Source organism: Talpa occidentalis, unplaced genomic scaffold (assembly GCF_014898055.3).
Source record: "Talpa occidentalis isolate TD23 unplaced genomic scaffold, MPIMG_talOcc4v2.1 talOcc4.14, whole genome shotgun sequence".
Classification (NCBI taxonomy): Eukaryota; Metazoa; Chordata; class Mammalia; order Eulipotyphla; family Talpidae; genus Talpa; species Talpa occidentalis.
Window position 1 is genome coordinate 84,840,244 of NW_023601433.1, and position 26,656 is coordinate 84,866,899.

The 26,656-nt window shown below is 38.0% G+C and overlaps 1 protein-coding gene across 2 annotated transcripts in view; it reads left to right on the forward strand.

Moving 5' to 3' along the window:
- NAA25 (N-alpha-acetyltransferase 25, NatB auxiliary subunit) overlaps positions 1-26,656 on the forward strand; it is a 59,880-nt gene extending 33,224 nt beyond the window's left edge. For both annotated transcript variants that reach the window (XM_037511142.2, XM_037511143.2), the window contains exons 14-24: positions 2,894-3,074; positions 3,768-3,867; positions 8,207-8,358; positions 9,189-9,314; positions 10,995-11,238; positions 11,653-11,776; positions 12,435-12,500; positions 14,416-14,513; positions 15,543-15,653; positions 19,287-19,433; positions 23,070-26,656. In XM_037511142.2, the coding sequence (XP_037367039.1) occupies positions 2,894-3,074; positions 3,768-3,867; positions 8,207-8,358; positions 9,189-9,314; positions 10,995-11,238; positions 11,653-11,776; positions 12,435-12,500; positions 14,416-14,513; positions 15,543-15,653; positions 19,287-19,433; positions 23,070-23,192 (1,472 nt within the window). In that variant the 3' untranslated portion in view covers positions 23,193-26,656. The remainder of the gene's footprint in view (positions 1-2,893; positions 3,075-3,767; positions 3,868-8,206; positions 8,359-9,188; positions 9,315-10,994; positions 11,239-11,652; positions 11,777-12,434; positions 12,501-14,415; positions 14,514-15,542; positions 15,654-19,286; positions 19,434-23,069) is intronic.

Consider the following 26,656-nt stretch of genomic DNA (forward strand, 5'->3'; position numbering starts at 1 on the left):
TTTATCTAGAGATTTGTCCGTTTTACTTTTTCAAAGAACCAGGTTTTGATTTCATTAGTTTTTTGAACTGTCTTTTTGATTTTTATTTCATTTATTCCTGCTTTAGTTTTTATTATTTCCTTCCTTGTACTGGATTTTAGTTTTCTAGTTCTTCATGATAAGTATTATTGTAAGTTTTTCATTGGATTGATTATGGATATTTTTCTGCAGCCCCACTTTTTGGTTTTATCTTGTTTTTTAGGTTAGAAAGCATGCAGAATATGCTCTTTATTTTCTGTTTTTCAGATTACATTTTTTATTGAGGTAACATTGGTTTACAACTCTGGACATGAGTACATGAGTTATAGGTGCAGGTTCACACCTCTTCAGATGTGTTACCACAGATGGGCATTATCACATTACACTGACAACCAGAGCACCCACAGGCTTCCCACCCTAGTCCATTGGACTCCCTGTCCCCTTTGCTTCCTGTCCTTCATCCTTTCCCTCTGGTAGCCTCAGTTCTACAGTCAGATTTCTAGGGTTTATTTTGGTTTCTTTTTTTCTGTTTCTTTATTTTTTTTTTCTTTATGTTTCATGTATGAGTGAAACTATCCAGTATTTCACTTAATATAATCTCCTCTATTTCCACCCATGTTGTAAATGGCAAAATTTGATCTTTTTTTTTTTTTAAAGATTTATGTATTTATATAAGAACGGGGGTATAGGGGTACAGCTCAGAGGCACAGGAGGGTGAGAGAATTCACCAGAGACAGAGTGGGGAGCAGAACAGGCAGACGAACCAAAGACACTGATGAGGGGAGCAGTGGGCAAGGCAGGAGAAGTCTGTTGCGCCATGTGGGTTTCTCCCTGGCTGGCTGGGAATTGAACCGCGCTACAAAGACTGCAGACAGCTTCACAGCGTGGCGCTCAACCCGCTGCACCACTGGGGAGGCCCTCGTCTTTTTTTTAAAGTACCTGTGTAGTATTCCATTGTGTATATATCCCACATCTTAATCCACTCATGTGTCAATGGCATTTAGGTTGTTTCTGTACTTGGCTATTGTAGGTAGCGCCGTAGTGAACATAAGAGTGCAGCTATCCCTTCAAATACGGTTTTTGCATGGAATATAATTTTAAAAACTGAGTGCATTGGACTTTTAGCTGTTTTTTTTTTTCTGACTGTAAAAGTAGCATATAAAAGTTCTATAAAACAGTTTAATTTAAATCTCACATTTCTGACTTCCAAAAGGCACTTTTAGCATTTTTATCTATATTTTCCATTTTCTCTGTATATATCTTGAGATTAACTCTTTGTGCTAATTTGAATTCGCTGTTTTATTGAACATTATTGCATAAGTATTTTCTCTTGTTTTTAAAAACTCTCCATTAATGTCAAATGGCTGTATGATGTTTTCCTATGTGGGTTTTACAATATCTACTTAATTATCCTACATTATTAGTATAGTGGCTATTTTTATATAAAACTTTATCTGCATTTCCTATTATTTTCACTAGATTAATAAAAGAAAAGTTATATTGAGGGCCTCCCTGGTGGCACAAGATATTAATTCTCAGCACTATCAAATTATTTGTAGCCACTGCAGCATGAATTTGATCCTCGGCCAGGGAGCTGACCTACATGGTGCAGCAGACCTCTCCTGTCTTGCCTACTGATCCCCTCAACAGTGTATTTCAGTAGATCCACCTTTTCTGCTCTCCTCTCTATCTCTGGTGAATCCTCTCACCCCTCATACCTCTGGCCTATACCCCAGTTCTTGTATGCATAAATAAATAAAATAAATCTTGGGATTTAAAAAATAAACTATTGATGTATGTAACTTTTAAAATTATATTAGGCTGAAAAAAGGGTATATTGTTTTAGTTTGCTTTTTTTTTTTTAAAGATTTGTTTGTTTGTTTGTTTGTTTATTTATTTATTTATATAAGCTCTGGGTACAGTCAGAAGCACGGGAGGGCGAGAGAACTCACCAGAGCCAGAGCAGGGAACAGAGCAGGCAGACTGACGAAACACACCGCTGAGGGGAGCAGCGGGCGGCAGGAGAGGTCTGTGCGCCATGTGGGACCCTCCTCCGGTGGCCGGGGAGCAGCCGGGGATCGAACCGGCACTGCAGAGGCTGCGGGCAGCCTCGCAACCCAGCGCTCAACCGCTGCGCCACCAGGGAGGCCCCGCTTTTTTTTTTTTTTTTTTTAAGGTTTATTTTATTTATTTATGCATACAAGAGCTGGGCATAGGACAGAAATGTGGGGGGTGAGAGGATTCACCAGAGACAGAGTGGGGAACAGAACAGGCAGACTAACTGAAATATAGCGGGCAAGACAGGAGAGATCTGCTTTGCCATGTGGGTTGCTCCCTGGCTGGCTGAGGATTGAACTCGTGCTGCAGAGGCTTTGGATTGCTTCATAGTGGGATGCTTAACCCCTTGTGCCACCAGGGAGGCCCCCTTAGTTTGCTTTTTAATGAGCAAGTTTTTTTCACATATCTTATTTGAATTACTATTAGTGGAGTTATATCTCAACAAAAATAATGTTAGAGTATCTATTTGGGGTTTTCTAGAGAAAATTCTGTGTTGGGAGGATTGGTGAGCGTCAATTCTACTTCAGACGCTCTTCTCAGGATTCTGTGAGGTTCCATAACTTCCCTTTCTAAGACTTGGCAGTTTATGTTTCCCTTATTTTTGCAGATGCATGTTTAAGAACATAGTTAACTGTTAAACTTGTCTATTCAGGAAAAGTCCCTATTTTGCTCAGAGCTGGTTATCAAAAATTTATTCTCTGACTTCGGAACTCATTCTTACAATAGTGAGGAGAGGTGATGATGTCAGTTTTTGTTTTTGAGAAACCTCCATTTGCTCTTAAGATCTGTGGATAATGGTATTATATTTTGGTTCTAGGTGACGAGACTGCTGTTTGGCAGGCCCTGACTTTGTTGGAAGAGGGATTGACACACAGCCCATCCAATGCTCAATTCAAATTGCTGCTTGTTCGAATCTACTGTATGCTTGGGGCATTTGAACCAGTGGTGGATCTGTACTCCAGCCTTGATGCTAAGCATATCCAGCATGATACTATTGGGTTGGTAGTATGTACTCTGAATGATGAGCCCCAGGCATGCCAGGGTGGGCCCTTACACATGGAACTCTAGCTTTTAAATTTCAGCAGTGAAGGTGTTCCTGGTATTTAGCTTTTTGATTAAATAATCACTTAGTATGACCCTTTGCAAAGCAGAAAGTGTTTTATATCACTCAGTGTTTTGTGGCAATTTAAAAATCTGCACAATTTAGAGATGATACAATTTTCCCCAGAGACAACCAATAGCTGTATTTCTTTGCATCCTTTTTCTTAGCACATGTTGTTTTGACATCTTCGTTTTCTTGCACTTGAGGTTGACAGTGTACTTCTGTTTGTTCACCTCAGAGATCTTTATATTTGTATTTTGAATTTTCTTTGTGATGAGTCAAGGGTATTGTCTATCAGTTGTGGAGCTGTTTAGGAAGACAGCGTTCTGTTTTTGTCATAGGTATTCCATTAATTATCTAAATGTAAGAAAGCATGATACAACTTTAGGTTTAGGTTTCTCATAAAACTGAATTAACTTTGCTTTTTAAAAAAAAATTGATTCTGTGTCTAGATCATTTTATGGCAAGATGTTTAGATTTTTCTGTATGCCTAGCTATTTCTCTACCATAGTAATTTAAAGTGTAGTATTTTATACCATGGGTGGGTAATTATAGCATGTGTTGTTGTTTTTTTTTCCTTCCTACCTAGTTATCTTTTGACTCGATACGCCGAATCCCTAGGTCAGTATGCTGCTGCATCCCAATCCTGTAACTTCGCACTCAGGTTTTTCCACTCCAACCAGAAAGATGTAAGTGCAAAAAAAAAAAAAGTTTTTTTTAAACTGTTGTCTTGTCTGCTGAATGCACATGATGCAGAGAGCATCTTTCCCTTGTGTCACAAGTTGAAGTGCAGCAAGCTGTGCTTGTAAGTGCCCTTAGGCCTGGCTTACTGGCCAAGATTGTATGTAGAGGTAAAGTTATTTGTGGTTGTTAAAATGAGTATGTTTAATAGAATGCTAAGGTGCATTTAAAAGCTGGGTCCTAACAGAATAGCAAGTGTAATGCCTCTAATTCTGTGTTAATCTCCAAGAGAATTTTTCCAAGGGCATAAAATATACCATAATTGTTTATAACTTGAGATGCCATAAAATATTGTGGGGTAGCAGCTGCTGTTACCTTGATATATTTCTGAAGTTTATAACCACCATTTCTTTGCCAGTAGCAAGTGCATTTATATTTTCTTAGTATTATAAAATTGGCCAGCTGAAGAACATTTCAAGAAACTCAGGCCAATTGTGACTTTTTTAAGTAGCAATAAGTAAAATGGAACTTTATGTGCCATATTGAAAGGATGGGATTTGCACCATATTTTTCACTGCAGGCAGACCTGGTTTCCACTTGTCAGTAAGCAGAAGTTTTTGTGGAAAAGCTATTTGGTCTCTAGTCAGTTGACCAGCTACGCAGAACCATCCAGGAGCATTTGTGGAGAAAAGGCGTGTTTTTAGAATGGTTACTGCCTGCTTGATTTTCACATGCTTCTCAGACTCATTGCCTGGAATCTGACCTGCCAGTTACCTGCCCATAGCTTCCCATGTTTCCATGGCCTTAATAGCATAAGAAACATAGCAAGGAAACCGTTTCTGAGGTTCTTGGCAGAACACTCATGAGAACTTAAAAAAAAAAAAGAGTCCCTTTACAATTATGCTTCTGCATTATCTGATTCTTTAGGGGTGTATTAAACTGGAAAGGAATAGGAGTATTTCTGAACAATGGAATATAGGTATGCTCTCAGTTTGTGAAAATCATGTTCTGGTAAGTTTTAGGGTGTAACTTAGAGGTCTGGTTATGCAAGGGATAGTAAGCGGTATAGCGGCCTTGTTCCCTCTGTCTCTTCCTTGCCAATAATTGGTGTCACTGTTCAGACTTCATTTTGTGCCATAGCACCTGTTCAGGAAGAGAGGGAAGTAGGCAGCAGCAGGTCAGGTCAAAGGTCCCTGACCTGACTTAGGTCAGAAGAGCCTTGGGTTACCTAGCATGAGTAGGCAGTTGAGTTATAAATTAAAGTTTGCACTGTGTGTTCAGGTATCTGTGTTTGTTCTTTTCTGGTTTTAAGAAGTTTCGCTGAAAAAAAAATTGAAAGTACTCCTCAGATCTCAGTCTGACTCTCATTTCTGTATTTCTAAGGAAGAGGTTAAAGAAATATTTTGTTTACTGAAGACTCCTTTTCAAGGTTCCCCCCCCCCCCCAGCATTCTAGAAGAACCACATTCTGCACAATTTGGTCAATAAAGGCATTTTATGTATACTAATAAAAATTAAGCTTTAATTTTTTTTTCCAGAAATATTTTATCTGAAGAATTGTTTTGAAAACAAAACATAACTGCAAAGCCAAACAACCCAAAGTATCTTTGTAGGAAAAGGCGATTCCCAGGAGCTATTTGAAAAGTTGCCCTGAGGGACTTCTCTTCTCTTTGTTGTTTTGCTGATGGTCTTGTGTGGCAGGAGTGACTTGATGTTGAACCTGATAAAACCGTAGCATTTTCATTCACCTGGGTCTAAGAGTCTTTGCTTAAAATTTATTTTCATTTTCACTAAGAAGTTGAGGTTTTACTAATCATATTAAAGTAGATAATCTTTGGGGGGTTCTGGAGTAAAGGCAAAACCAATATCACAAGGCAAATGCACCTTAAACCTTGATGCCTGACTTGAGTCCCAAAACAGGCAAATGGACACGGCATGGACTGTTTCCTCTAGGAGTTTAAGGATAAGAAAGATCGAGATTGTGGTGTTGTACTCTATGTGTTAAAGCTTCTGAGAGTATTAGAAACATTTCTCTGGAAAGCTAAAGCAGTGTGTTCTGTATCTTTTCTGTATCTTTTATTCTTGGTATACCCAGTGTTTGGGATACCCAGTGGCTTTTCCTAAGTGACTGATATATTTCAATTGTCAGCTTGTTGTTTGGAAGAATACTTTTAAGTGGAAAATCCAGTGTTCTGCACTGCTAGACTTTGGACTATGGCATTAGAGGTTTTTTGGGAGCTTTAAGCAGGGGTTTTCTTTCTGGAAAGGTCATTGTCTGGTGTCATCTTACTTTGTAATAGATTTTTACAATGTGACAATTAGAACTAGATCTCCATATCTTCAAAGATTACTTACATACTTTAAAAAAAAATCCTTTAAAAGTCTCTATTTTCAGCTATTCATGAATTTATGATCATTGTTTAGGGGTTTTGCTTATTTTTACAATGACCAGGGTTCATTTCAGGAATCTATATGGGATCTAAATAGCCTCACCGCGTATGAATGGGTAGAAATAGTACGGACAACATTCTGTCATGGTCTGAAGTCTTTAAAGTGCCTGTGGCTTCCATTTTGCCTGCGGTTCAAACAGGCGATTGTTTCTTCAAATGATGGCACTTTCTCTGCCTTTCTCCAGCTAATGGCTGCCCAGGCTCTTTCCTCACTCTGCAGTGGTACTTAATTGCAGCATTAAAGGAGGACTGTCTTAAAAACAGAAGCCAGAAAGCTACGCTTAACCTTTTCATTTTGTTTAAGGACTACCCTCCCTCTTTTTTGCCCATTCCTTTTCTTTTTTTTTGAAAGCTCTCCCCCTTTTTCTGAAGTTGTATTCCATGGGCCACTCAGAAATTAGAACTGCCTGTACACTTGGTAAGGCTTCATTCTTTCCTTTGCTCATAGCATATTTTGGAGCGATAATTTATAAATTTGATTGGAATCCTCCAAACCACTTTTTTATCCTGATTAATTGCTGGGCATATTCCTGACCAGCTGTTTTTCTTAAGCCCTCAGTTCCTCTTGCAAGGGCTGATGTTAAAGTTACTGTATTTTCTAAGCCAAGAGGCCATCAGATAGACATGTGTGTTTAGAGTATTTTGGGCCTCTTCTTGACGGGGCTTTATCAGTGTCCTTTAGTCAAGCGGGAAGGTACACTTGAGCTTTTTCAGATAGTCCTTCTTTAAACCTGCAGGATCACAAGTAATCTTTTTAATTTTCTTGTGTCCGTCCGTCTTTAATCTCTCCAGATACTGCAGGCAAACAGCTCGCCGAGGTGTCCCATGGGGGTTTAAAAGCCGCAGCGAAAGCAGTTGAATTAGCGCCCGTGGCGCAATCCCGCGGCCTGAAATGAACCCTGCGAGGCTGTGTATCGAGGGTATGTTGTTGACTATTGGCCTATTTTCCTATTGGGCAAATTATTTGGAACAGATGGGGGAAAAGAGACTGACTTTTCTAGAAAGGATCTTTGGGGCTGATAACAGGTTTGAGCTTAGCATTTCTTTGGCCCAAAAAGGTGCCCTGGTGACTTCTGGTCCTTATGGCTTAGCCTCACCCATGATAGGTTCTTCCCTGAGATTTTCTTCCCTTTTGCCAAAACTGCTGTTTCAAATTCTTTATTCTGCCTCTGTCCACAATGTTTCATCTGTATATATGAATTAGTCTAAAATTAAAGCACATGTGAGTGTTCCCTTTACTTGTTTATGGAATTTCCCAGCAGAGGTCTTAATATCGTTTGGGTGGATAAATAACCCTGTTCTTGAAGGTCCTCAGAATGGATCATGACATGAATTTTTATGGGTCTTTTGTTTGGTGTCTTACTGCTATCCTGATGTAGTGTGCACATACCCTTTGTGATACAGTCGTCATAAATAAAACCAAGAAATAGCCGTCTTTTATGAAGGAGAGTAATTTTTACTTGGGGTGTTGGTGGGGTGGTTGTATTAATCTGGTGTTCTTGAACCGTTGTATAAAACACAGTTTATCTTAGATGGAGAAAAACATGGAGTAATATCCCTTCCTCAATGGCACTAACCAAATTTTTGACTGATGTGGTCATAACTAAACCTCCAGTCTTGTTGAATTGAAAGACATAACTGCTAAGAGAAATTCCGTGTGGTGGTAGCAGCAGCTGGGTATTAGTAGTAATATTAGTAAAGAAGACATTTCACTCTGGTACAGGAAAGAAGAAAAATTAAAAAAAAAAAAATTTTGCTACCTGGTGACAAAGACCTTTAAGGATTAGATTTAACATTTTAATTTCAGTTTGAGTGTTTTGTTTTGTTTTGGCTGGCAAGGTTGCCTTCATTGCTTGACCATGAAATATTTATACCAAGGTGATGTCTTTCCTTCCCAGACCTCAGAATATATCATTCAAGCTTACAAATATGGTGCATTTGAGAAGATTCCAGAGTTTATCGCTTTTAGGAACAGGCTGAATAATTCTCTTCATTTTGCACAAGTCCGTACTGAACGGATGTTGTTAGACCTTCTACTTGAAGCAAATATGTAAGTATGGCACAGGCACTCAAAGGGAACTGGGGGATTAGATCAGATGCTAAGAGTCATTAGTGGACTCATGGGAGACAATAGCAGGCTTAAGTTAAAAAGAAAAAGTGGAATAAAAAGCGAACATAGGGCCTCCCCGGTGGCGCAGTGGTTGAGCGCTGGGTTGCGAAGCTGCCCGCGGCCTCTGTAGCGCCGGTTCGATCCCCGGCTGCTCCCCGGCCACCAGAGGAGGGTCCCACATGGCGCGCAGACCTCTGCTGCCGCCCGCTGCTCCCCTCAGCAGTGTACTTCGGTCCTTCTGCCTGCTCTGCTCCCCGCTCTGGCTCTGGTGAATTCTCTCACCCTCCCGCGCTTCTGACTGTACCCAGTGCATGTATAAACAAAACAAACAAACAAATAAATAAATAAATAAAACATGCCTCTATTAAAAAAAAAAAAAAAAAAGCGAACATAGGGGGAATCAGGAAAAAAAGGGAAATGAACCTGGTTGAGTACCACCTAAGGTTCCATCCAGAAGCCAGCTAGGCCATGGTCATCACCCCGTCTCCCTATTGTGGTTGCAAGGCTCTGCTTCCCCTGCAAACGTGGGATTTCAGGGATTGGTGCTGATCTCCTTTGTCTTGGCTGACTTCCCTGCGCCTGTCTCTTGCTGCGTAACAGGCAGCAAGATCAGTGATCAGTGCTGGGTTCTGTTTCACCTTTTGTGCCTTCTTAATAGTAAATCCTTCGTTTCCCTTCCTCTCTTGTTAGCAAAACCAAGTCCGGGTTGATAAGTTTTCATGGCTGTTTTATTCTTGAAATAATGCATAAATGCATTTTCTGTATCACAGATCAACTAGCTTAGCAGAAAGTATAAAGTCAATGAATCTGCGGCCAGAGGAAGATGACATTCCGTGGGAAGCCTTGCGAGACAACAGAGACCTGAATGTTTTCTTCAGCTGGGATCCAAAAGATAGGTAGCTGGAATTTAACCCCAAGTAACTTGCTTTTAAAGAATTAGGATGAATCTAAAAATATTTTAAATCCCCTTTTCACACACACAAAAATAAATAAATAAAATTGTTGTAAGCTTCAGAAAATGCAGATAAGCCAAAGGAAGAAATCTCATTCTTATGTTGATATTTTCCCCTAATCTAAAAGCTAGGTCCTCCTTCATAGCAGTCATGTGAATGGATTCCAAATTAAAAGGTTGGGAAAAGTGCCTTTCTTAGCATTATATCAAATCTATGTTATAAAGGATTTGATTTCTAATCAGCCTCTATATAGAAATATAACGTTATAAAGGTATGTGGTAAATCATAAATTTCTGCATGTATTAATATCCTTCACATTTATAGACAACTCTTAATAAATCAATAATAAGAAGATAACTAAAAAACATTGAGGCAAAGAGCTTAATAGGAAGTTCAAAACTGCACCTTACAGCAGTTACATTTTTTCAGCCTATTGGACAAAGATAAAAAAGATTAATACTTGTGGCCGGTATGTCTGCAGGGAAAATGGTTGTTGTATATTTATTTCCATGGGATTGGTCTCTTTCTGTGAGGGAATTTTAATGATGTATCAAGATTGAAACTGCTGTATGCCATTTCATCAGCATTTCTAGTTCTAGAAGAGCGAAACCTCAGGAAATAAATGCAAAACATGCAGTGACATGTATGAGGTAGTTTTGAATATACTGCAATTTGGAAATTACCAAGACCACATTCAGTGATTTGCTAGAAGAACTCTTGGGACTCCAGAGTGATGCATTTACAGCTAAGAATGATGCATTTACCGTATCCTTATAACAAAAGGATACATGACAGGCAAGAAGATACAGGTGGAGTCTGGAGAACTCCACACACAGATTTGCAGTGCACTCTCCGACCTGTGAGGAGATGTGCCGAGTGTGCTGCTTTCTCTAGCAAAAAAGTGCGGTAATGCCCGTGCAGTGTTTTTTTTTTTCCAGGGAAACCTGAGAGATTTAATGCCCAAGACTGTTATTGTGTGGCTTTGTAGCACATCTGTCCAACATGTGCCTCTACTCCAGATTCCAGAAGGAAAGCAGCTGTTCACCATACAGTTGGTCCAGGTGTTCTAGACACAGTGAGCCACTCCTGTCACTTAGAGAATGATTGGAGGGCCAGACACTAGCCAGGACCAGTCTTGCCAACACTCTTTTAAAATGATGGTGTTGGATCTGCTATATTAACTCTTATTTAAGAAATGTACTTTGCAAAATAGTGTAAATATTGTGAACCCAGTTTACTGGTTTAGATATTGTTGCACTTTTGTATATCTATATTGCGACAGTCTGAGAGGTTTTGTATACCAAACTTCTTAATATACTGGGTGTTTGTTTATCAAGGCATATTTTCCTTCTGTTTTTTTTTTTTTTTTATTCTGTCCTTTGAGTATTTTATATAATTTACCATCAGCAAAGCAAATTTCATTTGGGAAATAACTTATTAGGTAGGTTATTTACGTTTTATACCAAAATGTAGACTTGAGCAATTTTGGTTTATCCAAGATCATTCAGCTAGTAAGTGAAATTTGGGACCATTCAAGGCATCTTGACTAATGAAAGTGATTGTTGAAGGACTTAAAGGCAGCCCATTGAATAAAAGGACTGTCTGGGAATGTTTCTTTTTAAGGGATGTTTCTGAAGAACATAAGAAACTTTCCTTGGAGGAGGAGACCATGTGGTTAAGAATCCGTTCCTTAACATTGAGGCTGATCAGTGGGCTTCCAAGTCTTAACCACCCCGTGGAACCAAAGAACTCAGAGAAGACCACTGAAAATGGTGTATCCTCCCGGATTGATATTCTTCGTTTGCTCCTTCAGCAGTTGGAAGTGACCCTGGAGGAGGGAAAGCGATTTATTGAGAAAGAAATTCAGGTATATACTGAGGAATATGTATTACCATAGAAACTTCAGTAACCTGACTGTCCTTTTAAAAAAGAGTTTGTTGTGGGTGAATAATAAAGAACAATTTTTTTCCCACTTTATGGCATCTGTGGAAAAAGGAAATATGCCAGGGGAATTGCACTCTTCCTCAGTATCTAAACTGGATATGAGAAAAAGCAAAATAGGTTTATTTTTGTAATGATAAATTTTCTAAAAACTATCAGTAAACTAATTATAGTATTTCTATTTTCACAATAATGATTTAGTTCTTAGTTTACTGATCTGTACTTGTAAGTTAATTACCAAGAGATTTTTATCAAATAGTTACAGTCCCATATTTTCTTACTTTGTGTTAATTTAATAATATTTAAAGGTGATAACTTTCTCTCACCCTTTCTTTTCCAGTATCCTTTCCTCGGTCCTGTACCTACAAGAATGGCTGCATTTTTAAATTCTGGTTGTTCTCATTGTCAGATCAGCTCTTTTTATCTTGTTAGTGATATTTATGAGCTGGATACCAATGGTTTGGGTAAGTATACACTTGCTTGAGTATATTATCAGGTCTTTGTCATGGAAAACTTAGAAATATTTATCTAGTAAACAAAATATAACCTCAAATATTGGGGAAAATAAGATGAAACTCTTCTATAAATGTCTGGTTTAATCTAAAGAAAGTATAGTCACATATTACACAGGAATCTGTTAGAAACTAAAACATTTGTGTAAGTCATTTGTTAGGTCCAAAAGTTGAAGAAATCCTTGATTTGTTGAAATTTTGTGGGATTTCAGATTGAACTCCTTAACAGTGAAGCTTTCAACTTTGTAGAGAATAGGTGTTTTGTTTTGTTTTTTCCCCCAAGCGCTCAAACCTAGTGAGAACCACAAATGTTCTATAAGACTGTGTTGGTTGGTTTCTAAATCGTAAGTTTTGTTGAGCTTGACATTTAGAGTATTTGAAACACAGATTTCAATTCTTCCTAGAAAATTTTAGGTAGTGCTTTGTCAGAAAGGTAGTGAATATATTACCTTACTTGCCCTTTCACCTTTTTCTCTCTCAGTAATAGAATTTAGATTCCTTTGCTTTTTAAGAGAAAAATACTCTTGCTCATGAGATGCTTGCAGGCATTGATCTTTATCTTACTGAAAAATAAAGAACTGAAAAAATTTCACTCTTTTTTCAAATTTAGAGGATACAGTGGAGATCCAGGAGCGCATAGAGAATAGTCTTAAGTCTTTATTAGAACAATTAAAAGGTAAGCCTTCTTTGGAATCCTCATGCTTTTTTAAAGATTTATTATATTTAATTATGCATGCAAGAACTGGGGTACAGGCCAGAGGTATGGAGGTGAGAGTATTTACCAGAGACAGAGTGGGGAGCAGATCAGGCAGATCTACTGAAATACACTGCTGAGGGGAGCACCAGGGAGACAGGAGAGGTCTGCTGTGCCATGTGGGTCAGCTCCCTGGCTGGGGATTGAGATGCCGCAGTGGCTGGCAGTAGATTCATAGTGCTGAGACTTAACCCCTGTGCCACCAGGGAGGCCCCTCATGCTCACTTTTAATTTTTTTTAAGACTTATTTATTTATACAAGAACTGGGGTACAGGTCAGAGGCACCGGAGGGTGAAAGAATTCACCAGAGACAGAGCAGGGAGCATAATAGGCAGATGGACCAAAGACACCGCTGAAGGGAGCAGCGGACGAGGCAGGAGAGGTCTGCCGCGCCATGTGGGATTCTCCCTGGCAGGCCGGGAATGGAACCTGCACTGCAGAGGCTGCGGGCAACTTCACAGCACAGTGCTCAACCCGCTGCACCACCAGGGAGGCCCTCATGCTCATTTTTTAAAATAAAAGCTTGTAAGAGGATTTGAAAATAGTCATGCTTTTTGGTATTTTAAAAGGCGTGTTTTTGACTTTAAAAAGTTTTGATTACAAAAGTAGTAGAAACCTATTATAAAACAGTACACAAATGGGAGGGGGTGATCTTTCCCCCTTTCTAGCCCCATTCCCCAGAGGTAACTAAGTACTGTTTTGGGGCTTTACTCCTATATAACACCGATGAGAATAATAATTTTTCTTTAATATAAGAAAGGATATAAAATGTGCTTTTCTGGCTTTAATTTTTTGTTATCTTGGCTATCTTACATTGTCAGTTATACATACTCCATTAGTTTTAAGGACTGCTTAATATTCCATAGCATATATCAGCATACCAAATTTGTTTATGTACTCCCCACTAAGTACATAGCATATTATGCTATGAGTTACTTATAATAACATATTTATAACAATACAGAAATGAACATCTCGGGACACAAGTGTTTGAGTACTTTACTCAAGTATTTCCTTGGGATTAAATTTCTAGAATTCGAATTGGTCACATTTTAAACCTATCGGGTCTTTTCAGAAGCTTAAGTAGTTCTTTTATTGCCCAAATGGAGAATGAAAATTGAAAGAGGATCAAGATTATGAGATTAATAAGCAGTGTTTTTTTTTTCAACTAGCTTTTGAAAGAAAAAAAAAGATTTATTTATTTATTTATACAAGCACTGGGTATAGTCAGAAGCGCGGGAGGGTGAGAGAATTCACCAGAGCCAGAGTGGGGTGCAGAACAGGCAGAACAACGAAATACACTGCTGAGGGGAACAGCGGGCATGGCAGGAGAGGTCTGTGCGCCATGTGGGACCCTCGCCAGCGGCCGGGGATCAAACTGGCGCTGCAGAGGCTGCGGGCAGCTTTGCAGCCCAGCGCTCAACCACTGCACTACCAGGGGAGGCCCAATAAGCAGTATTTTTTTAGATGCATTTCTCCCATGCATTTTAGTCTTTTGGTCCATAATAGCCAAAATCATCTAAACCACTCAATTGGAATCTCAATTTTATCGTGCCAGGCATTTGTGGGAAGGCTTTGTTGGTGTTTAAGTCCTATAACATAGTTTATAAGACCACCTTTTCTACTTTGAAGGCAGTAGAGCTTTTTCAATATTTTGAACAACTTGACTTATTAAGGAATTTAAAATAGTTTTTGGTGTTTGGTTTATTATGGGAAGAAAAAACTTTCTGGAGGAAGCTTTCACATTTGCTTATTCTTTATTAGATTATGTGTTGTGTCTTAAAGATAGCATGAAACAAAAGCTGAATAAAACCATAAACTATTTTTCTGTTTTTAGATGTCTTCAGTAAATGTAAAGGTGACCTTTTAGAAGTCAAAGATGGTAATTTGAAAACACATCCTAGTCTTTTAGAAAACCTAGTCTTCTTTGTTGAGGTATGTTTTTGTTGTCTTCCTGAAAAACTCAAGTTTCCTTAATTGTATGCAGGTTTAATTTTCAAAAAATGAACAGGTAATTGACACCTTCTGAAGCATATTAAGATTTCATTCATAATGTTTAGGTAAAAGTTCTTAAGATTTGCTACCCACCTCTAAATATCCTCTGATTTACCCTATATGTAGCTGTTTTCTCTTCATTATCCTTTGATTCAACTATTATGTTATTTAAATTAATGCCAACAGTTTCTTTTTTGTTGTTGTTGCTGATTACTAATTTCTGAGATTCTGCTTTATGAAAGAGAATTCAGGATCTGATGTAGCAAAACTGCTCTTTTTTTAAGTAGGGAAAAGAGAAAGGTTGCTACCACTCATGATCCATTATCTTTCTTTTTATTTCGCTTATGTTTATTCACTTTTCTTCCCCTTTTAGTTATAAGTTTCCCTAGGACAGTATTCTCTGTTTTGAGAATTGATAGTTGTCTAAGAAATACTTAATGAATGAATAATGATAAGTATCTGCACACACTTTAGCACAGGAGAGGACATGTAAATACCTAACTTAAGACAAAGGAGAATATGTACTGCCCAATTGGGAAGATTTCTCTATGTATTTAAGGTTTTCAGCTGAGGCAGTTTCTTACCTGACTGGAGAGAAGGTTGAAAAGAACCTTTGGATTCCATGCTTAGGAATCTAAACTTTTCCTTTGAATTTAAAGAAAGTTATTAGATTTCCACTTCTGTATAGAAGTGAAAGGAAATTGGATTGAGTGGAGGATGTTTAGACCTGGGAGAACCAGGAGAAAGGATAAAGGTTTGAGCTGTGGTAGTATTCTCATCAGCAGGTGCTGCAGCAGATGCTGTCAGTGTGATAATCATCAAAATTAGAACGTAGAGTTAGAGGAAAAAGTGAAGGGATTTGGAAGCAACTATCAGAATTTCTTTGTTTAATCTGTTACATTTAACCGTATCTCATAGAAATTTTAAGTATAATCCTTACCGATAAATTTACCATTTTTTCTCTTTCAGACTATTTCTGTTATCCTTTGGGTGTCCAGTTACTGTGAGAATGTTCTGCGACCATATAAATTAAATTTACAGAAAAAGAAAAAGAAGAAAAAAGAGACGAGCATCATCATGGTAATAACGTAAAGACACATGTTACAACCTGGCTGCAGGCTGTGTTTAATTTTCACTGTTTTCATGAATGTATAAGAGACCTTAGGCTTCTATGTTATTTTCTCTCCCCAACTTTTAAAAAAAATTACACAGCTGTAGAAAAGCTGAAAGACTACTGTAACAACATCCTAATATCTTGTTTATATTCATTACTTTTTAAGATTCACCACTTTTTAAGTTTGCTATACTTGGTTAATCTCTGTTCTTTCCCCACCCTCCTCTCGTTGCTTTGGCCATTTGAAAGATGTGTAGTCTTTGTAATACTAACATTCCAAGGTAGAAGAAGGGCAGTCACTTACCCAATCACAGTCCTGAAGACATTTTCACACTCAAGAAATTCACTATTTAAATAATAACACTATAGTGTCCATATTTAAAATTTCCCCGTTATGGTAATTATGTCCTTCCGAGTCCCTTTCCCAAAATACTAGAATCCTACTAAGGTCCTGACATGGCTTTCTGTTAGCATGCTTCTTTTCCTCCTCTAATACTCCCACTAATAATTTCAAATAGTTTCAGCACTCGCACATGAGTTCTACTGCTAGTTCTGAGAGCAAACCCACTAAATAAAGTTCGTATATTTTTTCTTTTTCATCCTTCTAATATTCTAGTGCATGTAGATAATTAAGTTACGCTTTAAAAGCACTGGTTTTAAAAATTGAGATTATATTATTAGTGTGAACTAAATAAGGTTTATTTATTTCTATTTGTATTCAATTTTAGCATTTCCTCCCATCTTTATTAACATAATTTTTGGATGTGTCAGACATAATTTGTGTCCTTTTTTTTGTTGTTGTTGTTAAAGATTGATTTATTTTTGCATATAAGAGCTAGGGTACAGGCCAGAGGTGGTGGGGGGTGGGGTACGTGAGAGGATTCACCAGAGACACAGTGGGGAGCAGAACAGGAGGAAAGACTGAAATCCACTGCTGAGGGGAGCAGCGGGCGAGACAGGAGAGGTCTGCTGCACCATGTGGGTTGCTCCCTGGCCGGCCGGGGAACGAACTCATGCTGCAGAGGCTGTGGATTGCTTCATAGTGCAGTGTTTAACCCCTTGCACCACCAGGGAGGCCCCAATTTGTGTCCTTTTCATAAGGAAAATTACTTCAGATTGATTCTGTATATGACATACTGTTTTATTAGTGTTTCAATTCATCCTATCATTATTAGTGTGAGATTTTTTTTCACTGTGCCAATATAGTAATTGTTGCAATCTGAAAGCATTGATGGTTTTAGTGGGAAAATTGACTTCCTCTACAGTTCAGGGGTTCTTTATAGATTTGTGCTGTGCTGGATGTTACCATTTATTCATCTAGAAAGGGTACTTAGATTTGGATGAGTGACTGAATGAAATTTCAAACCTTTTTCTTTCTACTTTTTCAAGATAATTTAATAGATTGTTAGTGCAAAGTTGGCTGTCTGGTGCTTTCTCCTGATGAAAGCCTGTGGTCCTAGCACTGGTCCGGTAGCCTTTTGGTATTTGTAGTTGTTGCTTTTCTGATTTTCAAAAATGAGAATAGCTTTCCTATTTTTCTGATGACCAAAGTAAACTAAAGACGTGAAAAAAATGCAGATCACTTATATTCCCACCAACTGATGATAGCAGCTGTGAAGAAACCAGAACCATGCTCTATAGGAGGTTCTGCAGCTTGCCTGTTTTTGTTTTCACTTACTGGTGTTGTCTTGTTCACCTCTTGATGTCAGTCAATACGGATTGTAGCTCATAACTTTGACATAGTATTGTCTATGTCTTTACCCATCTAATAGACAAACATTGGTATTCCCTTTTTTCTTTCTACAAAAAATTCTGAAGTTGGATCTCTCGAGAGGACTTCTTGAGTGAAATGCTAGCCAGACTAGCCAGCTCATTAGCTAGGTTTCTTCTGTTACCTGGTTTTTTTTAATTGTATCAAAAATATATTTTTGATATTTTTTCTGTTCCTGTCTTTGCCCAAATTTCCTAATGGTATGTTTTGAGCTATTGGTCTCTTAACACAGTAGTTATTAATTCTATGTCACATATGGTACAGGTTTTTTTTAGTTATTTTTTAACTTGGGGTTTTGTTTTGTTTTGTTTTTTTTTTTTGTCTATATGGTAAATTTTAAAAGAAATAAAAATGGTTCTTGTTTAGTGTTATGTTTAGAAAGGCATTTTAGGGCCTTCCTCATGGCCTGGGAGTTCTATGCAAAAAAAAAAAAAAAAAAAAAGGCATCTTAAATTCCTGATTATGGAAGTCGTTACTTATATTTTCTTCTGGCGTTTTGATGGATTTCTCTTAATACTTAAGTATTTAATCTGTGTAGAATTGATTGTAGTATTTACTATTTTTTTAAAAAGATTTATTTTATTGGGGCCTCCCTGGTGGCGCAGGCAGTTGAGTGCCACGATGTGAAGCTGTCCACAGCCTCTGCAGCATGGGTTCAATCCCAGCTGGCCAGTGAGAATCCCACATGGCATCAGCAGACCTCTCCTGACTCGCCGGCTGCTCCCCTCAGCAGTGTATTTCAGTCAATCTGCCTGTTCTGTTCCCTGCTCTGTCTCTGGTGAATACTCTCACCCTCCTGCGCATCTGGCCTATACCCCGGTTCTTGTATAAATAAATAAATCTTAAAAAAAAAAAAAGATTTATTTTATTTATGCATCCAAAAACTGGGGTATAGGCCAGAGGTGCAAGAGATGACAGGTTTCACCAGAGACAGAGTGGGGAGCAGAACAGGCAGACTGACTGAAATACACTGTTGAGGGGAGCAGCGGGCGAGGCAGGAGAGGTCTGCTGCGCCATATGGTTCACCTCCCTGGCTGGGGATCAAATTCATGCTGCAGTGGCTGTGGGTAGCTTCATAGTGCTGTGTCTTAACCCCTTGCGCCACCAGGGAGGCCCAGTATTTACTGTTTTATATTTCCAAATATTTGGCTGGTTATCTCAGTTCCATTCATCCATTTGAAGCCACTATTTTGAAATACCACCATTTAAATTTTCTTGTATCCTTCATTCTTTCTTGGGGCTTGTTCCTTTCACTCCTTGTCAATTTGCTTATATGCCAGTGTCACCTGGATTTAATGTAACTTTGTAAATATAGTATCCATTAGGGTCAGCTCCCCTTCACTACTTTCTCAGAATTAACTTGGGTGTTGTCACCCAAGATTTATTATTTCCATTAGAACTCAGAATGTCCCATTTCTGTTATTAATCTTTCAGGAAATAGTAAAGATATAAATCAAGGTGATGAAACTTTGGGTACTCTTAGTTTTCTAAGAGTTTTCTAGCATTAAACTGAGTAATGACCAATGAAGATATTCTACTGGTTTTTCACCTCTAGTTCCTCAGAGTGAAATGAACCCCCTAATCCCCCCTCCCCCTGACCTCTGGGAAAAAAAGCTTGTCATCATTGCTGGGTTACCTATATTTGGTGGCAATTAAATTTATCTTGGTTTGAGAGAATGCCTTCATATCCAAAATTGTATCAATCCTGGTTACTGTTAATAGCATTAAGTTAAGTAATGCTGTAATGAAATTAGTTTAGTTTGTGTGGTATAAGCATGGGAAATATGTCTCACAATCTTTTAACTTGTAAAAAAATATTTTTTTCCAGCCACCTGTCTTTACCAGTTTCCAAGACTATGTTACTGGGCTTCAGACCTTGATTTCCAATGTTGTGGATCACATTAAAGGGCTTGAAACACATCTAATTGCACTTAAACTTGAAGAACTTATAATAGAAGACACTTCCCTCTCACTGGTAAGAGACTTGCAGGCTATCATTAATAAGTTATATATACATATTCAAATGTCCTCATCTTTATGAAAAAGACAAGTTGCTATTTTCAGTGTATCATTCTCTCCTTATAGGACTTGTAATCAGAAAGTCCCTGAGAATAGTTGGTGACTATGGGTGTTTCTCCCTCCCTCTTCTCTCCTTTCTCTATAATTTTGGAGTTGTTCTTTTACTATGAAAACTAATGATGGATTGGCGAGGAGTAGAATTAGTACTGGTTTACAGAAAGCAGACATGTGTTGACAAGTGGCATTTGGATGTTTGATTTCAGCCAGTTAAGCAGTGTACTCAGTGGTTTTTCTATGTATATTAGAATGAATTTAGACTTCAGTAGGGATTAAAATAACGATTGATGGATTATTTTAGTATTTCACTTTTCCTTTTTCTAAAGCCTTATATTTATTTGGAAAAGTAAAATACGTACAAGATTTAAAAAAATTCAAAGAGTAAAGAAAGAATACACAGCGCAATTTCTCTTCCCATTCTAACCCCAGTTTCCTAGTTCCCTTTCCAAGGAGGAAGGCCGGTTATCAGTGTTTCTCGGGCAGCCCTCCTTAGTTAGATACTCATCTACAAGCTCATCTACAAGCACATCAGGTCTCTCCATTTACCTCCCACTGCTCCTCACATTACGTAACAGTAGCGTGCTGTTCACATTGTTTCCCCCTTGCTTTCTGTACTCAGTTACTAGGAGATACTACATATGAGTACTTATATACCTTATTCTCTTTTGTAGTATTTTACTGTTTCTTTACACACAAAATGTGTGTTTGTTACAAGTGAATAAAGGCTAGCACCTCCTAGTTTACTGCCCCAAATCAGTCCCTGTCCCTACATCCAGAAGCCAGAACTCCCAACCCCCGTTGTCTGTATTCCTAGAACACATGTTGAGGACCTAGTAAATTTAGGCCAAATAACCGAATCCTTGAGAAAACAGGTATATCCTGAGTTGGATCCTTGCCTTCTGTGTCTCACTTGCACACCACTTTGAAAGAGGAAACACTTATTTGTACTTTTGGAACACTGTAGCATATAAATAAGTCTGGTACTTTATGAGCTGCTCAACATTTTACTCTTGAGACCAAACCCAAACTCATCCTCTAGTCCAAATACTCATCCCCTTTTTGAATGCTGTAGAAGAACACAACTTCAAAATTACAGTGCCTTTTTTTAAACAAACAAACAAATCTTAAACATTACGCACTGGAATGAATGTCACATAGTTGCCTTTGCCGGATAGCTCAGCTATGAGCAGGAATGTTTTGTGCTCACTGTTGTTGGGCTAATTACAATCAGTGGCCTGGCTGTAGAAAGGAACACACACAAATTGGAGATGTGATGAAGGTACAAAAATCTGAATGAGTCATGTCTCCCTGGAGAGAGGGGATGTTTGAAGACTAATAAGTTTTCATGAGGCAGATGGGAGTAGAGGAAAGGAATTCTAAGCAGAAGAAGGCATAGACAGAAGCATAAGGCAGGAAATTGGATTGTGTGGGGCACCATGAGCAGACGTTGGAACCAGAATCTACGGCGTGTAGAAGGACTGCTGGAGATGAAAGCCACAGGCTGCTATTTCCAGCTGCTGTGAGTGCTGAGTGGCGGGTCTTAGTAAAAGTCTATCTGCCTCCTGAAATGAGGATTAAGATTTCTTGATTTGAGTGTCCTAAAGGTTATCCTTAGTTTTGCACTGTCTCTAGATTTTTCAAGCCATAACGCACTTATATTACCTGCTTTTGCTCAAATCCTGATACATACACTGGGCAGCACAGCACCTAGTAGAGGGTCCATATAGTGCTGGGTACTTGTCTTTTGGATTGAAAACATCAACAAATCCTCCAATTCCGTTTTTATTAGGTTCATTTCTTTCTTCCGTTCTTTCCCAGCTTAAAGCACTAGAAAGCTTCTGACTACCTTGAGTCCTGGTGCCCTTTTCACTAGGCGTCTGCTCTGATACTGCTAATATACCCAGATTATTTTGCTTTTATTGTTTTGAATTTATTCTTAGAGAAAATACAAAGTATTATTTGTGTTTTTTTTACAACATATGGTTTTAATGTAACTTTATAGAGTGCTCTTAAATCTGTTAAGTTTTGAAAAGCAAATGCTGTACTCTTTATTCTGAAACTTGGCATTTTTTTCACTCAGCCTTTTCTATTCAAGAGGTCTGTTCAGGCTCAGTCTTGTTATTTTTTGAGTGCACCAGAGCCACTGGGCATTTGAAGTTGTTCCCATACATTTGCTTCTACATCCAGTACTAAATGAAATGAACTGGTACATTCTAATTACGTTTATATTTTTAAGACTGATCAAATCTCAGGTAGTAGTCTTGGGTTATAAGATGTACTTACCTGGTTTCTTCTGGACTACGACTAACCTTGTGTAGAGCTAAGCAGATTTCAGGCCGCGGCCTTTCACTGTTTGAACAGGCCTCGCCGCATTGTGGTCTCTGCCACAGGTCAGATATGGAGCAGAGATTTAACTCACATGTCTGAGTAGTCTTAGGAGAGCTTTGGTCTTATAGTTGTTTGGTGTCTTGAACGCTTATACTTTGTCAGTATGGAAGATGACCTATCAGTGCTGTAACCAGAAAAGATAATACTGGTAAATTTGATGCCTTTAAAAAGTGGGTATGATGATGTCCAAATTAATAATAAATTTCTTTTTTTCTCTTGATGAAAAATAATAACCAGAAATCTCAATTTTTTACTTTGTACATCTCATAATGAAATATTAGTGATGTTATGCCCACTTAATAATAATTTTACCCCTTTTTCTCAAGTAAAAGTTAATATTCAGAAATCTGTTTTTTTACTTTATATTGTTTTTTTTTTAATAATAAATTTTATTTTTATATTCCCCCATACAATTTCAACCCCTCCATTCTGACCCCAATCCCTCCCCTCCCTCCCCCCACCCCCCAAAAAGTGTCTCTGGTTCATAATTTTTGTTGATTTTCACTTTCTTATAGTTATTCAATTTCCTGGTCCCTTATTTAAGTTTTCTAGATTCCTGCTATGAGTGAGACCATCCGGTATTTTTCTTTTTCTTTCTGGCTTATTTCGCTGAGCATGATCCCTTCCAGCGCCATCCATGTTGCTGCAAATTGCATGTGTTTATCTTTTTTAAATGCTGAGTAATATTCCATGGTATATATGTACCACATCTTCTTTTTTTTTTTTTTTTTTCTAAATTTTATTTTTATATTCCCCATACAATTGCAGCCCCCCCATTCTGACCCCAATCTCTCCCCTCCCACCCCGCCCCCTTAAAAGTGTCTCTGGTTCGTAGTTTTTTGTTGATTTTGATTTTCACTTTCTTATAGTTATTCGTTTTCCTGGTCCCTTATTTAAGTTATATTGTTAACAAAAGTTACTTGAAAGAATGATGCTAAAGCAACAGGGTCTCAGTGAAAAATCACATGGAAAAATAGACGTTTCTGATGAACTTTAGCCTTTGAATTTTATGAAATTGAAAGTGACCCCTGCTGTTCTGATGGGGCTTACAGTGAAACCAGATGTAGTATAATTTTAACTATCTGAGAAACTATAATCTCAGGTAATTCTTTCTAAGAAAGACCACTAATTCTTGTCTCCTTTGTAGGAAGAGAGAAAATATTCAAAGACTGTGCAAGGGAAGGTGCAGAGTAGTTATCTGCACTCACTTCTGGAAATTGGGGAGCTGCTGAAAAAAAGACTTGAGACCACAAAGAAACTAAAAATTTAAGAAGTGTGAACCACAGGCACTGATGACTCTACAACAGAAAATGACATCATCTTCCCAGGCAAAAGCTACACCTGGTTGACCATCATTTTAATCCAGAACTTCCTCATAAAATGCATGAAGGACTTTGATTGTGAATTAATTTTTTAGGTATTAAATGTATACACTGATTAAATTATTGTATATAAACCAGAAGCAGGACCCTCATCTGGGTTTGACCACTTTTTATACATGTTCATAAGTATATGGCAGCCACAAGAGAAACCCACCTTCATCCCTCCCATTGCCAGAAACTTCTGGTGTATGTAGGGGGTGTCCTGTAAAAGCAGCAATAGAAATTAAGCATAAAGCCTCGACCTCAGAGCCGCCGAACGACCCTACCATTAGAGCAGTGGGCGTTGCAGTGCGGTCCTTGAGCCTTGAAAGCAGAAGTGGTGGGGGCAGCCAAGTACCCACAGGGCCTCAGATGACATTGGGCACAAGCACCTGCCCATGAAGGGTGCCACACAGGTGATGACAGACGCTCGTTATTTGCCCTAGAGTCCTGATAGCCAAGACATTCCACCCCAGCTCCTGTGAGCATTACCTCACAGACAGGCTGTCAGCGTCTTGTTGAAGGAGAGAGCAGTGCAGACCACTGATGAGCCTCCCGGGGCCAGCTTGCTGTCCCTCATCCATTTGGGAAAGATGGGAATCACTGTTTTAAAGAGAGGTGTACATATTTTATGCAGGCAAGCCTGATACTAATGTCATTGGTTTTGTGAGATATATATATTATATATGTATATGCTTTTACATATATATGTATATATATATGCTCAAAATTAAGTAATGTTTTTTTAAGGGGTCTTGGGAAGGAAGGAATGTATATTATGGACTTAACCTAGTCGTAAGTTTTGAGACTGGCAAAAGAAATGTTAACTCTTTGGGCCTGAGGTTCTGTTTACTTTCTTTGAGCTTGAGAATGACATCAGGATGGCGTTTATATTGTTCATCTGGAGCTCCCCAAGACTACAGCTTCAGAGGTTGGTCTGACAAAAAGCTAAACATTGCTCTTGAAAATGTTATACAGTTTATACAATTGCTTTGATAACTTTTTGTGTTTAAATCTGTGCTTCTCTTTTGGTCTTTTGTACCCAAATACTGTTAAAGTTAGCAATTCTGTAAGAGCAAAGACATGAATTTGATGAGGCATTTCAAGCACTGACGTAGGATTGGTCTTGATCTTAAAAGTTCTTTCCAACTAACCTTTACAGTGAAAATGTGATGCTTTTTTTCTTTTAAAAGCAAAAGACAGCTTGGAAAATCTCTGTATGCAAAACAACTGCATTGTGTCCTCTCATCTTAGACTCACAGTTTGATAGGGCGATTAATAACTGTTTAAACTTGAAAGGAATTTTTTAAGAAAAAAGTACATTACCTGTTCAAAATAAGATTTGTTGGAAATCCTAGTCCAAGTAATTAAAAATATTTTTGATGTAAATTGGTAGCTGTTGCAGCCCATCCCAAAAGGAAGAACTGCCTTGAACAAGATGAATTGAAAATTCTGACTGATTCTGAATATAGTTTAATGACAACATATCATAATTTCATAAAACTGGCCCATTTTGATGGAGCTTTGTGTGTTTGTGGCATGTGTTCTTAAAATGACGTTTCTTTGAATGTCCAAAAATACTGTACATAGAATTAGAAATGCTCTTTGAAACAAGTCCATCAAATGACCACAATAATTCAGCACCTGTACTCCCGGGCGAGCCTTGCCTCAGGGACAATGTGGGACTCCAGTGTTCCCCGCTGATAGTTGTCTAGGGGCTTCTGGGACCTCCACTGGTTTTAGTGACAAATAATGTTTCCTCTAGTACTTGCTGATTTTCCTACTAAATGTAGCATTTCAATTAGATCCAACCTCTTACATTTTGAGATAATTGTAAAAAAATGAAATTATGCAGAAATGGCCAATATCTTTTACTGATCTGTTCTTTTGAAACTGTCATGCACTATAAATTGTGTACAGTTAAAAAAAAATATATATATATATTCTTACATGAGTAAAGTCACCCTCTCTAGCAATTGTACGTCATTGGTATTTGAAGAGAATTCCTAAATAACCCATTGCTGCTGCTGCTGCTGTTTTGGTTTGTGTGGGTTTTTTTGTTTGTTTGTTTGTTTTTGTGTGGTTGATATTTAAAAAAAAACAGAAATGAGAAAAAAACACGACTGACTACTGTTTACAGACTGAAAAATTACTGCTTTTTATACTACTGAGATCCTAAGTTAAGATTCTCCAAAGCAACATTTGGTTGTTTATCTGATGTGGATAAAAGGTAGATAAATTTTTAGTGTTCTCCACATAATGGAAAATGTACAAATGCCTAGCTGTGTCACCCATCTATTTTGTATATTTTCATAATTTTAATTGTTCAAAATTGCATTATATTTTGCAATCACTCTGTTGGATCTGGATTGTCTTTCATTTTAACTTTTAATATAAAAGGGGGTTTCAATGTATCTACGGTCTTGTTGTTGAAACTCTTATCTACATATTTAATATGGAAAGTATTTTTCCTTCATCAGAATTAAGTGAAGCATAGTAAATTTACTGGGTTAATTTATAAAACTTACATCTTAAGTTGGCATTCTTGCCTGGCTGATTTTGTTTGGATCCATAGAAGACACACTTTTTGAATGACATAATTAATCTCAATTTTGTACTGAGTATTATATTCCCCATCAAAATTATATTTGTGAATTTAAAATATTTGCTCCGAGGTCACTAGACTTTTTGTTCAAAGTAGTACCTTGCATGCTAGCATTTATTAATTCAGCATACAGGTATCAAGTACTTACTTACTATGTGCCAGATTCCATTTCAGGTGCTGTGAGGTGATGGTAAATGAGACCTTACATCCTAGTTAGTGGTCGAGGTGGGGGAAGAGACTAGTATTGGTTTATTATTAAGTTCTGTTTCATAAAATAAATCAGGACGTGATACTGTCAGGATGATCTCTCAAGTGATGCTATCTGAACTAAACGGTGAGTTGGCCATGGAAAAGGGGGTGCAAGTGCCAAGACCCCCAAACAAGAAACTGCTGAGTATGTTCCAGAGACTGAAGAAAAGGCTCAAGTAGCTGGGATTTAATGAAAGGAATAGGGATTGCGATAGAAGAGAGCAAGGACCAGAGCATTCAGGACTTTGTAGCGGGAGGAAGGAGCAAGATTTCTAAATTCAGTGAGAAATTATCGGAGGATTCCAGATGGGTTGATATGATTTATCCAGGACTACATGAGCCTCAAGACTAAGATCATTAGTTCAACATGCTGCTAATACAGTGCAGAAATTAGTTTTCCTCTTCTAGTGTCTGGTGATAGCAAATGCCCCATTTTGAACCCTGAAAAGTCAGGTTTTTTTGCCTGCTTCATCAGTTGTGAGTTCTATGCTAGTGCTTTTTTTTTTTAACTTTACCAAA